At 34.8% G+C, this 14724-nt stretch overlaps 1 protein-coding gene across 2 annotated transcripts in view; it reads right to left on the reverse strand.

Annotated features, from left to right (window-relative positions):
- Nucleotides 1-14724, reverse strand: part of LOC128998028 (uncharacterized) — a 75492-nt gene that overhangs the window by 49658 nt on the left and 11110 nt on the right. For both annotated transcript variants that reach the window (XM_054423964.1, XM_054423963.1), the window contains exon 2: nt 3579-3749. In XM_054423964.1, coding sequence (XP_054279939.1) covers nt 3579-3749 — 171 coding nt within the window. The remainder of the gene's footprint in view (nt 1-3578; nt 3750-14724) is intronic.

Raw genomic sequence — 14724 nt, forward strand, 5'->3', positions numbered from 1 at the left:
TTTTGATGTCCCTAGAGACCAAAAACCATATCCGTATCTGTTGTGAACCGAACATGTTGTGAACCATACACCATACAACTCACAGATCTATTCCAACACAAAAAATAACTGCTAATTGTAAGTACGATTTAGTTAAGTTGTTGGTGAGTTTTATTACATTCTTTACTAATGCCATTGGGCGTCCTAAAAATTTTTTGGATGGTACAAAACATGAAAAACGTAGTTTTTTCACTTTCGATTCTGTTTTATGCAAGTTTTCACTCATGGCCAATATGTAAATCAGGTATATCACTCGATCGTCGATTTATAAGTATAAATTTTATAAATACGAGTATAAATATTATGCCCGGAAATGATATTTCAGTGTCCAGAGCATCTTAGCGATCTCCGAAGTATTGTTTGATTGGCTGTCTAATCGATGACTACATATCCAACTGTTAATGATATTTGTTTGAAAATGCTGGAAGTCGCAATCTTCGATACAAACTTAATTTCCTTCGATGGTCCCAATCGACACCAGCGGTCTGAAAACGTTGACATCACTCAGTTTCGAACGTCAAATACAATCTTCACAATCGGCACACCGTCTTATAATGATATAAACAATGCCCATCTGCCATCATATGTGTATTCGCAGCTCTTTCCGAGTTTAAGTATTTAGTTACTTCACAAGAGTTACTACAGGAATACTTCTTTAGCTGCTACGTAAATGAGACTAAGAAGTAGGACTTGATAGAAACATAAAATAAAAACTTCAACCTTTGGTGTGTGAGGGAACATATCTCAAGTCAAAATTTAAAAAAAATTTCGCCTGAAAAAAGTTTATCCAGTAACTGTTACGACCACTTTCTGATAAAACCAACATGGTCATGTTTATAAGATGCAATTTAAAACCTATTACACTGCAACAATCTCAAGGAGGATAAAACATAAACAAACAGAAATACCCCAGCCGCAGCCAACCTGTGGACTAAACGAATTTCCATTTGCCTGATTTGATTTTCATTTAAATCTATTAATTAACATTACCGGTATATTTAACGAGTACCTAGGTTTGCTGCTACAGTGAGGGTGATATGTGTGTTTTTTTTAATATTAATAGCTTAATATAAAATGATTACATTTGCCAAGTGTGATCGCGCTAAGTACGACAGTTTAATTATTCTTTATAAGAATAACATGGAAATTTTGAATTTACATTTTTTAAATTTCACCGTTACCAATAACCGTACAAAACATTTCACGGTACTAAATAAATTGTTTTGTAAGCTCTACAAAAAACGTTTTAGAGAAATTGTAAATTTTAAGTTTTGAGGGTCAGAAATGAGAAAGCCTAACTTTATCCCGTAAAACTCCGTTCCCATAGTATGATCATGTTGGTTTGCGAACTCGTTCGAATAAACGTAGATTTACACGTTCGTACCAAATTTAATCAAAATTGGAAAATATTTGCTCGAGTTATCGTGCTAACGGACACACTCACACACACACACGTATATATGAATCATAGGAGATAACAATATATATGAATTCACTCTCCGTTATATATGAATTCAAACGGATAGTGATTTTGGTCTCTGGGGACATCAAAATACAAAAGTAAATCGGTCCCGGGTCCAGCTCTTACCATAAGACCTATGGTAATAGCTTATTCCCTATATTGGAAATTCGCTAAAACAAACTTAAATAACTAATACAGTATGGCATTATATAGTATTATTATGTTGTACCCTAAAAGCATCCGGATTTCTGCTGGGTGTTAAGGCAGATACTGTCTACTCGTCATATCTAAAGTCAATGGATTTGTGGCTGTGCGTTTATGAACATTGATGAAATAGCATGCATGTTCAACTAAGCATAATCGGAAATCATGTATGAATATATGTATTTTAAAAGTAAACAAATACATTGTTAGTTTTTACATAAATCCAGAGATTCTAAATTTGTTTCCTATAGAAAATCCCTTAGAGGATTTTCGACTGTAAAAACATTATCAATTAAATCCTAAATTTTCGACAGAACCTCCCTAAACCACCACGGAAGCCTGTTTACTTTATATTAAATTAAATGGCATAGCCTTTCTTCCAAAGTAAAACATTTTAGAATCACCTCCTTAGTCCTTCAGAAACGTAATTATATACTGCATGCAAAATAAGGCATATTGATTTAGATGTGTAGATTTGTGGAAACTATTATTTCCCATGGTTTACAGGAGTAAAATGGGTCAGACATATTATTTTCAAAATAATATGTTCATTTATTTTCCAAGTAGCAGGGGACCGAGCATTTGCTCGTGGTGTTTAATTTGTAGGAGACGTTAAAAAAATAAACATAGGCCTACATCAAATACAATTTCCATGATATTATAAAATACATTCTAAAATGTGTAATAAAACAAATGATATAATAACATTTTATCATGCTCACGTATTGGTGCTCAACATATTTGTGCATGACCCTCTCGTCTAAAGTCATTGAAAACCATCGTAAGGCCTAAAAACTCGCATTACTGACACAGTAAACAATTACCAAAATAAAAATTCTGCATTTAAAAACTGTATCATTACGGTATTACCCTGTATGCCGTATGCCTGTATCATTAGCTGAGCCGTTGTATAAGACTTGTTGATGTTATAATAGTCTATACCAATTAATTGACTTTAATTACTTGATTAATTAATTAATTAATGATTAGTTAGTTTCCGTAATCGAACAGTATACGAATAATATCTACATGTGTTTTGGACGTTTTTGATAGTTGCTTTGAAATAATAATACTGTACAAACATATTTATTTTCAGGTTATTAGCTTGTTTATGGTCCATATGGTGTCTATTTTATAATCCGAGGGTTATTCTGAACGTCCTTGGGTTTTCCTCAATACTCGAGTTTAGCATTTGTGTATAATATTTTGCGGTAAAATAGTCTACAATTTTGATCATTAGTAATTATACCATCGCTTAATAAAACATTCCAAGTGTATCAGCTTATTAAATAACCAATGCCGAATGGTATTTATGGAAATGTCATTTTCTTTTGTACTGTATTTAGTAATCAATTTAGCCTAAACCGTATTATACAATCCAGCCTGTAGACATACATAGTAGTAGAGTTACTAAGGGACAAAAGGTAGTTGGAATTGTGAATACACTGACGCATGTCTTAAAATTATATCAAAGTATAAACGTATGCCAATGCACTCATATAACATCACAGAATACTCATTTGGAAATCATTACGTATTACGTAAAAAGGCTTAGTGAACACTCACTCCCTATTAATTTACTATATGAATAACCTTTTGTCATGCTTTTTTCCTGTAACCATTCCCTTAGGTTATTTCTTAAGAATGTTTATCCTGTGGGAAAAATATCCCTGTGCAGGGGCTTGTTTTTGCTTTTAGAAACTTCCTTAATTCCCGAAACATAAGGATACTGTTATAAGGCTATATGTTGTTTTGAGTTGTATACTTCTAACCGAAGCCTATTTTGGCAATGCTATTTCCTGTCTACGCTTCCCCTAACCCCACAAGAGGTAACCTCCAAGGAGATACGAGATTACTGATAGTGCTAGCGTACCTTGCAGAGGGCGACTCCGGTGTCGAGGCGGTCCATGAAGTTGTTGACGTTCATGTAGAGGTCTGGATACAGACCATTCAGCCATTCTGCGATGTCCTCCTTCATCGCGTACAGATATTCCTCGCTCGACTTGAACGGCCGAAACGACCGTGATTCCAGTAGCACCGACATCTGTACAGAGCAATGAGAATACATAAGTTGACCCATACTGAACTAATACGGCCGATAAATTGGGCAATTTCTATATACTTATCTTTCAATTTTTACTGAGAACTTATTGATTGAAACACAACCATGAGTTAAAAAAGAAGTATGTATTTAAATTAACTATAAATTCGGAAATCAGGAAATACAATGTCGCTTAACTTTAAACTCTTAGCTGCCTCGTAACATTCTAAGCCTCTATCATTCATACTGCTACTCTATCCCTGAGGCTGAAGAAACAGTCCTGTCATATTAGGGTTTTAGGTAGAAATAATTCCCATTGATGAAACCTTGCACATGTGTAGTACTAGTACCCAGTAACAACATATCAAAAATCAACATTCATGCATACTGTCATTGACTTATAAAGTCAATGATACTGTGCTACGGCCGCCATCTTGGAAAATGGTGGCCAATTTTCACTTTTTAGTCCATATTTCACTAACCGTTGGAAATACAGAAATCTCGTTCAGCAAAAGTTAAAGACACAAAAATACATATTTTACTCATTTAGGCTACAAATTTGCCCCATCTCTATTATTGAGAAAAATTTAAATTTAAATGATTTTCAATAAAATCTTTAAATTACATAAGGTTTAACGAGTACCTAGGTTTACTGCTACAGGGAGGGTAATAAAGTGTGTGTTTTAGTAGAATATTAATAGCTTAGTATAAAATAAATAAATTTACCTAGTTTGGTCAAAAACGGTTTACAATATTCTCCATAAGAATAACATAGGGATTAAAAATTTTCAATATTTTTAAATTTTCTCCGGAACCAATAAGCGTACAAATAAAATTTAACATACTAAATTATTTGTTTTTTTAATATCTTCAAGATGGTTTAGAGAGAAATTGGGAAGTTTCGTGTTTTGAGAGGCAAAAATGAGAAAACCCAATTTTTACCCCATAAAAACCCCTTTGCCATGGTCCGGGAACTCATTCAAGGTTATCCCGCCATACACCTTCAAGCTAAATTTCATCAAAATCGGATGGACATTACTTGAGTTATCGTTTTCACGGACACATATATCTCTATATATATAAAACAAAATTAATGTTTTTTAAATATTAATTTCAATTTCTATCAATAACCGTTAGAGATTGGGCAAATATGTAAATGAGTAAAAGATGTATTTGTGTGTGTTCTTTAACTTTTGCTTGAACAAGATTTTTGTATTTCCAACGGTAGTGAAATATGGGCTAAAAAGTTAAAATCGGCCGCCATTTTCCATGATGGTGGCCGTAGCACAGCATCATGCACGAATGTAGATTTTTGATATGTTGTTACTGGGTACAAGTACTACACATTTGCAAAGTTTCACCACTTAGGGAATTATTTCCAGGTAGAGGGGTATTTTTACCTAAAATGACTGGAATAAAAGTCCAAGGCCTAGAACGACCTCTGTGGGCTCTCCTCTTAACTGAAATTTTACTATCAGGCCACATCAGTTTTGATGCCTAGAAAGACCAGAGTATGTTGTTATTGACTGGCTAATTGCTTATTCTTTTGGATGGATTTGCGGATATACAGTTTTGGATTTTTTACTAATAAATAATAAAAGACACTCCAATCATCATCAGACCCAATAGGCGTGTGTTAGTGTTATTAGACGTATATCTTTTTGTTTTTCAGATTACCTATCCGCAACTGACACAAAATCTGTTTCAGTTGGGTCACAAGGATGAGATTGGTTAAACTAAAAACCTTCCAATTGGTTAGCGTCCAAGAGATGTAGAGTAAGCGTGTGTTAATTTTATTTCCGAAGAGTGTGTATTCGGTATGATGTTTGTTTACATAGGGTAGTATTTCGGTCACTCAATTCTACATTAATAAAATAAAGTGATCTCAATGTATCTTGGTGCTTGGACTATCCTGTTTGTTTAACGTGTATTATCCAGTGTATAAAAAATATAAAAATAAATAAATACAAATAAATAAATAAATAAATAGTGTATAAAAATAAATACTTTAGTACTCTGCAATAACGTAGCTATTGGATGTTGTGGAGGATATATTAAAGTAAATACTCGCATTTAATAATACGATAGGATAGTTCAACTAACACATTTTATCATATAGGAGCGATTGATTTAAAACAACTAATCAATGTCCTTTCTACAAGAATAATGAAGCGAAGGTGTTTTTAGCAAACTGAAACACATATCATCTGAGTGTGAACATGTGTCCCGCGACACGCTAGACTTGAAAAGTATGTATCTCTCGGAACGGAAACAAGTGATAAGTATGGCCAGACGAGTGTGTTAAAGGGGGGGGGGGGGTGATAAGATGTGGGCCTGGTGGGCCTAGAGGTGGGCGTTTGCCCGCGACGCGCGACGCAGCTTTCTTATCCCTGTCTGCGACTTGTGAATTGAAATCGGGGCAACAGAACATTAGCGCCTAAGGATAACGAGTATTTGGCACTAAAGTAGTAAATACTTGAATTAAATACTTAAATTACATTAAATACTTGCCGTATTTAGCAGATAAGCAATTGTCATATTGTCATACACACTCGTACCGAAATGTATTCAGGTATTTACAAGAAGATGGCAACTACTATTTTGCAGTGTGTTTAGGCAGATTTAGTTACGTTAGGTTCAGCTTATGATAACGACAATCACCCTAACATCTCGAATTTACTTTTTTCTGATACACGAAAAGGGGCCTCAAAATACGCATTGTCGTTTTTAAAAATGTTTAAGGGGTTTCATTTGACAAACAAATCAAATTACATCGTTCCCTTCAACAAATCACACGAGATAACAACTTTTGCTTCCGATAAATATTTCCTTGTTTGTCACTATCATGAACCTACCCTAACTTACCTATCTCAAGCGCTGCAGCGCACTCTTACAATCACTTTAACACAATCCGGATAGATGATGTTTTTATTATGTATTATTATCGGGATTTAAAGGGATCTGACCGAAACCGTCAATACATGAACTTAAATGAAACAGTTAAACTTGCACTCAGATACTCATTGTATCCATGTAGGCGTCACGTTTAGTCATATCCCTTGACAATACTATATTTTCATCAGCCAATCTTCTATTTTCACAGCACAAATACTGTATAGAAACCTGAAATACGACCACATTTTACGTGTACAATCTGTAAGAAATTGTTAAAGTGGGGAAAAATTTACCCTTGCCAAAACGAACACAGAAGGTAAGTAAATTTCCAGTTGAAATTTATAACCATAATGCTCATGGTTTCAAAATCAATTTAGGGTCGAACATTTAACTCATTGTTGTGTAAGTAGTATTTATGAATTAAATAAATACGTTTAGTTGACGCAGTTGGATGTGCAAATAAGGACATGTAATGAGCGTTGGTGGACGACTGGAATGCAAACTACCTGGCGCAGGAAACTGACAGTGAGGCACTTGACTATAGACATGGCTGGCCCTTCCTGTCACTGCTAAAGTGTGGGCGGCATCGCAGCGACCAGCAACAGCAACAGCAACACAAGTGAAACTGTTACAACTTGTCACTTGACAGATGACATAGATATTGACTGGCCCTTTACGTCACTGGTAAAGTGTGGGCGGCATCGCAGCGACCAGCAACAGCAACACAAGTGAAACTGTTACAACTTGTAACTTGAAAGATGACGATGCCATTGATATTGACTGGCCCTTCATGTCACTGCTAAAGTGTATGCGGCATCACAGTTAACGGCAACCCAAGTTAAACTGTTACAACTTGTCACTTGAGAGATGACATAGATATTGACTGGCCCTTCATGTCACTGGTAAAGTGTGGGCGGCATCACAGCGACCAGTAACAGCAACACAAGTGAAACTGTTACAACTTGTCACTTGAGAGATGACATAGATATTGACTGGCCCTTCATGTCACTGGTAAAGTGTGGGCGGCATCACAGCGACCAGTAACAGCAACACAAGTGAAACTATTACAACTTGTCACTTGACAGATGACGATGACATAGATATTGACTGGCCCTTCATGTCATGTCACTGGTAAAGTGTAGGCGGCATCACAGCGCCCAGCAACAGCAACACAAGTGAAACTGTTACCACCTATCACGTGGTGGTGGCTTAACTCGATACGCCGACACCGCCAACGGTAATACTCAACAAATCTGTGGCCTTGACGCTCCTTGATCTGTGATTAAACGCCAGTCCATTAATGTTCGATTCACACGAACACCTTCTCTTTGCATGCATTCAGGGTTTAACTAAACAAGCCGGCTTATTTTTTTTAACATAACGAGATTTGAGATTAGTAGGAAGTAAATTATCTTAACAACCAGTTTCGATCAACATTGGCCAATTTTGTGAACGCCTACGCGGTTCGTGAGGAGAATGACTAGCGAAGTTCTGTGCATATTGATTCCACTCTGTCATTATTTTAATGAGATTCTTTTAATTATTTGTTTATGCATCAATTAAAACTTGTAGAATTCTTTATACTGGACTGATACACACCACCAACTACTTAAGTTACATTTATTAATTACACGTTAAAGTTTATTAGTTCGTATGTAATATTATATAAAAGCTTGACTATTAATACAACATAAAAGTAATAAAAAATAAACACATAACAACCCATTGTCAATTTTACATTACAATGTTTATGTCGTATGTGGTTTATGTCGTATCCATCCATCTAGGTATTTAAAACATTATTCTATAACCAGGACAGTTTATGGACAAAATGTATGTCAAACTGTTAGGTAAAATCAGAATTTCCACGCTTGATTTTCCGAAATAACCCAAACTAGTCATTTTTATTAAATACCATCTTAAAACAATATACTGCAAATATCAAAGAACTAAATCAGCGATTGTACGTGGAATATAAATATACAATAATTACTTTATCAGTATTTTCTTATATTTTCTTACGTAGTTTCTTTGATTTATACGACTCAGAAAACACATCAGGCTTGTCTTTAATGTATCGACTTAGTGTTTTCAAATATTGTCATATTTAAAAGATATGCTGCACATCCTGTGAAAACTGCATTTTTTATTGAATTGGAAACAGTAATTCATGCTGTATAACAGGATATAATATTATTGATTTTATACAATTTCATAACAAAGATTTACTTCCTTAAGATTAACATGCCAACTTCATGGTTCAATGATGCAATATTTTGGTAGGTGCTATGTCCTAAACACATTGTAAGAATGCACCACATTAAAAAATCTAAGAAAGATGTTAGCAATAGAAAACCCCTCGGAAAACAAGTACGACTAAATAAATGTTGTCTGGCTTTTACATACTTACTGAATCGATTATTTTCAATTTGGAAATCCGTTATATAGCAATCACCACAAAGTGTCAATCACAATTTTCTACTTTTTTTTTAGATTTTAGTAATTTTTAATAGTTACCTAATATATCGAGTGTAAAACATTTAACAAAAACACATCCCCTGAGCACCTTAATATTCTTAAGAAGACCAAAACGTCACCATCATTAAAAAACGGATTTTAGTACACTCCTTTTCTGAATCTTTTTCTTTGTGTCAAATTAAATTCAATCCCATACTGAAAAGTTTAAGGAATAGATGTCAGATGCCATGATAGATGCATGTCACATCTATGTCCACAATAACTAGATGTCTTCTTGGTTGTGATCAGTTAATTAATTGTGTGTTCCATCAGCGAGAGTAGTCGTCTCTCGGCGGGCGTTGCCTCTCTAACAAGGTGGGATCAATTTGCAATCGGGTTTTTAAAGAAGGACTCGCCGATTTTCATTAAACTTGAAATAATTGCAACTGTTTGTAAACAGAGAGGTAATCTTTTCCATATATGGAGGCTATATATCTTTCAGGTTGACCTTGGGAACAGGTATTTCTCAGGGTAGTGGAACCGGTCGTCGCTCAAGCCCCTGAGCCGAGACTAAATATGTTTTTGATCTTTTGTCATGGAAATGTCTTCAATTTGTTTATAGGCATCAATCCATCATATCTAAGTTGAGAATTATCATTGTAATTGATCCTATAATCCATTGAAGTTATCACAAGCCTGGCGTGTATGTTATGGTCGAGTAAACGTCACAAACGTAGGGAAACGTCTATCAATACGTGAGGGATGTATCCTAGATCAGTCTAGGCATCAAGAATGAAATAAAGGAAAAAGGTGACAGATTCCTTTGAATTGAAAAACCGAACTGGAAATTAACATTTAAGTATTTAAGTTTCAGAAATGTGTGTAGCTTAAAGCACTTTATTATATTGTTGAACAAAATAAATCAACCACTTCGTGGCCCAAGTATATTTATTACAAGTTGTCCATCTATATGCATTTTTATTAGGAGATAACTACTTACAACCAAGTAAATTTCGAAAATCAACAAAAGAGTTGGCGTAAACTTGTACACTTCTACACTACCACTAACACACTGAACAAATTTACATTTTGATGTTCATACAAACATGTCTATTTACATAAGTTTAATAACTTTGAACGAAGTAAGAATTTGTAGTTTCAAAAATGTAATACCCAAAAATATGTGGATTAAACATACAAAAATTCAAGTTTGTCAAATCCACCTTTGATAATATGCGCTGACTATACGTAGGGCCTACTAGTAGGTATGATCGCTGGTCGAAACTAAAGACATCGCGTTGGGCTTTAGGGTTCATCATGGGCAGCAAATTGTGAGGCATATTCATCAAGTGAAAAGGATAATATCACAAATTTGTTGAGTAGCCGAGTGGTTATAGTGCTTACATACAAATCCGTAGGTGGATTGGCTGGTTCGATCCCGTGTTTTGGACTCAAATTTTGTCATTGGGCTATCAAACAATACTATTTTAACGAAAAGTCGACGTTTGATAGTAATAAATCCAGGGTTTCGAACATTTCCTTAAAACAAATCTTAAAAAGTGCCACTAGCTTAAACACACAAAATAAATAATAATCACTGAATCATTTAGGTTCCCTCAAGCACAGCTCATGTCACCGTCACTGGAAGTGATGGGCTTGGTGGAGATTGAGGGTGAGGGTCGAGCGAGGGGAGGAGGAAGTGACGGCGACGTAGCAGGACCAAGGACATGCCAAGAGAGACCCATGGGTCACACTGGATACCACCATCTAGGGCTCGGTCAAGTACACGGTGCAAGCACAGTTCGGGGCCATCAGAGATTACGTAAACAGACCTAGTGCCCAGTTCCTGCTGAGAACTTGACAATTTGTCATCAGAAGGCTTAGCTGTCTCTGTGCCGAGAAGTAGAAGTAAGGCATGGTTAGAAGTAATGGCACGATCAGAATTTGCAAAGGTTAGCCTACATTCAACGAAGAAAAAATAGAATTGAAGAGAAAGAACTTGGAACTTACATGCTGTTCTCCGTCTGTCTGTGTTTAGTACACATAATTTGAAGGGGGGAAAGAACATTTGATTTCCCTTTATTACCTTACAGTCGGTTCACTTGTGTGCTGATAGTACAGTAGTGTATCCATACAAAACAGAAACTTAAAAAACGCCCACGTATATGTCACTCCAAAATTTTAGAATGTACAAATAGAATAACAAACATACACTACTACCCGAATTCTATAAACAGCTCTTTGCAGTTAGCTAATGTCAGTTCGTAAAGACCTATTCTTCTTAAAGGCAGAGCAACCTCTTTTTAAAGTACTTGTCTATGTTTTGACATAGCTTTGATACGTGTAATGGGCTTTTAATACTTATGAGGTGTTTGTTTGAAAAAAGTGGAATATTATGCTATAATATCTTCATAATATCTGGCACTCTCATCTAACATTCTCTTTACACTACACCCTTATACCGTAAAAATCTCGGATATTCTTAAACAACTCTCTCATACCCTCAACTAAAACCCTCATACCATTGATTATAGTATTTATATTCAATCATCTAACCCCTCATATTACCCGCAAATACCCTCGAAAATCCTTCATACCCTTAAACAATAAACAGCTTCCTCATACCCAGACCCTTTAGGAAACCTTACACTTATTTACCTTATTACCTTTCGTCCAATTTCGGTACAAATACAATATACCCTATGAATGAATACCAGGATGTGCAACCTTGAAACAAATATCGGATGGAGATATACCTTAGTTTACACTTGATATGAACTGTTTCCACCAGTGTCTAGTGACAGTGCTACAGAGACAACGTGTCCCACACGCCCCTGACAGGCGCGACTTCCATAGACCCTGACCTCCTCACCGCTGACCTTAGGACAACAACAAGAACGATCGAGCGACGCGGAACTTACCGAGTAATGAGTGGCTAGTTAACTAGCTAAACGACCAGTGTGAGACGTTGGCATTATAAGTTCTAGTAGCGCACTTATCGAACTGATGCTATTCGTCATTGGTTTGTAAGGCGAGGACACTGTGTTTAATACTAATTTATAACATTTAAGTGTTTATTTCAAATATTTCAAACCCGTAAATTTTATCATTAACCATTAGCTTTAACGTATGTTTACTTTATCCCCATATGCATAGTATATGGTGAAAGTATCGTTTTCGTTACACTTTTCGAGCCTAGGTGGAAAAATCCATTTTGTGTTCCACTGAACCCAAAGATAGGTTCTAATAGTTATGTCTGTGTGTATATGTGTACAGAACAATAGTAGTTGTCTATACTCTACACCTTTCGAGGGTTTTTATAAAATTTAGTATGGAGTAATCTATGGTATCTCCATGATATTTTAATTTTTCAAATGTTTATTTTCAATGGTCATTTCCCCATAACAACCCATTAACGAAAAACATTATACAAAAATAGCTCCAAAAGTTATAATTTTAATTTGGAATGATATAAAACTTTTTACCCTGAACAAAATGGGACAAAACTAACGTACGTAATGATTATGTGAAAAAAATATGGTCAAAAAGTCATTTCAATTTTTGTGATTTTCACAAAAAAATTCTTAAAAGTTTATTTCAATGTACAGATAAAGACTACGGTTGTATATTTTTTATTGAAAAATCCGCTCTTAAATATTCTTACATCTTTAGGTAAAAATAAAGGATTTAATTATATTGTGGTCACGTAGTAACGTCTATGATTTAAAGGTATTGTGTTATATTCCAGTTTACTTGCTTTTAATATTTCCCGATCTTCTTTTAAGCTACTCCCTCCAGTTACATATTATGATAGTTATAGATTTTAATTTAATAATAGTGGTAGAATGTTAAATTGTAATGTCAAGATAATGAAAGAAAGATTGTGTCAGTTTTATGAAAAAACTGTGGTATGAAAACAGTATAACTAAAACATAAAAATGTGTCTTACCTTTAATTTATTACATATGCTAGACAGTAAGTAACCTCTTATATAACAAAAACAACCCCATCGCTTTTGTAATACGTCTGGTTCATGTAGACACATGTTTTTTTACAATTTGTCTCTTGTTATTTCAGTTATTTTAAAACTAGTTTAACCCGATAAAACAATTTAGTCATAAACAATAATAGCTCGTCCTCAGATTCCTCCTCGGTTCCAAACCTAAATCGCATCGGTGGGTACCGGGCATAAGCGAATTTCCATCTGTCTGTTTGGGTGTTTACTGAAATATTTCCTCAAACACTCTAGATTTATTCCCTAATAAAAAAACATTATATTAAAATATCACGTTGCTTAATACCAAACAACATGGTACACCCATTGATGTAAAAATTGTTCATAAGTAATTGCTACGTTTGTGATTTCCCCATAAAATATCATACTTACTCCCATTACGTGCCTATGGTAGGGTTGTTGACAAGCTAATAAGAGAAAGGATGTGTCAAATTGTTCAAACCGTTTGTTATAATTACACTTGCCTAGAGCAAACAAGGAAATGGGATGTCTAAATCTACCCATAGTCAAATGTTTAGGTAACTGATGAAGATGTTGCGCGACCAGGTACTGATGTACTGATGCTAGGGTCAGTTGCGGGTTGCGGTATGTCGCTAGCAATGTGGGTATTGCGCAATGCGCAATGCGCAACCTACAGAGAAGACAGGAGATTGGGACGGGAGAGGACCAGTAGTAACCGCATTGTGGGTAATGTGGCAACAGACGGAATTATCACTTAGCTTTTTATGTGGGAAATTCTTCTGTTTACGTTTAAACCCATTAAGGTGCCTTGGTAAACCAACATAGTGCTTACTTTATAACTATGCGTTTCTGTCGGTTTATAAAAAAAAACTGCTAGTTTCCATATAATTTACTCTGGATAACACCGGATAACACTAGTAAACTTTCCAGCCTATGGAGTCTGAACACCGTTTTGTCTTGTTTTCCCGTCCGATTATCAAATGTAAACGTTGAATAAACTACAAAAATATTGCTATCTTATTTTTAAATCAATTTTATAATACGCTTTACTAATGGTTAAAACTCTACAGGAATAGAAATGTTTTGAAAGAAATATTTTTATTTAGTTATAATAGTTGTTATTCGGTTAATTAATCAGTAGTAAATAAAAGAAAATGCACTCTATATTTAACAAATAAATCTACCTTGCCTTCGTCCATAATCCATAAGAGTGACACATCTAAAATGGAGTATGTTTAATATATACTAAGCGAGCTGTGTTTATTGTATGCTTGATGCTATTTAGGTTATCGGAGGAATCTTTTGGGGACTCAACAACATTCGTGTAGAAATATCAGATTCAATTCAATTCAATTCAATTCAATATAATCTTTATTCTGTTTCTTGTAACATTTACAAAGAATAGAGTCACACATAAGGTAAATATAACATAAGGTCATATAACATAAGGTAAAATAATATAAAATAGTTTCATACTACGTCACATGTAACTGAGTTTTCCACATCATACAGTATTTACAATATTTACATTAAAGAAACCTTTAAATAAAAATTACGTTTAAGATACAAAATAAAAATTACGTTTAAGATACAAAATAAACATTAGTTGCAAAAACTGCAAGAGGATAGAGACAGAGAGAGTTAAAAAAT

This window comes from Macrosteles quadrilineatus, unplaced genomic scaffold (assembly GCF_028750875.1).
Source record: "Macrosteles quadrilineatus isolate MER2022 unplaced genomic scaffold, UCM_ALF_1.0 Scaffold_7__1_contigs__length_78375512, whole genome shotgun sequence".
Taxonomy (NCBI): Eukaryota; Metazoa; Arthropoda; class Insecta; order Hemiptera; family Cicadellidae; genus Macrosteles; species Macrosteles quadrilineatus.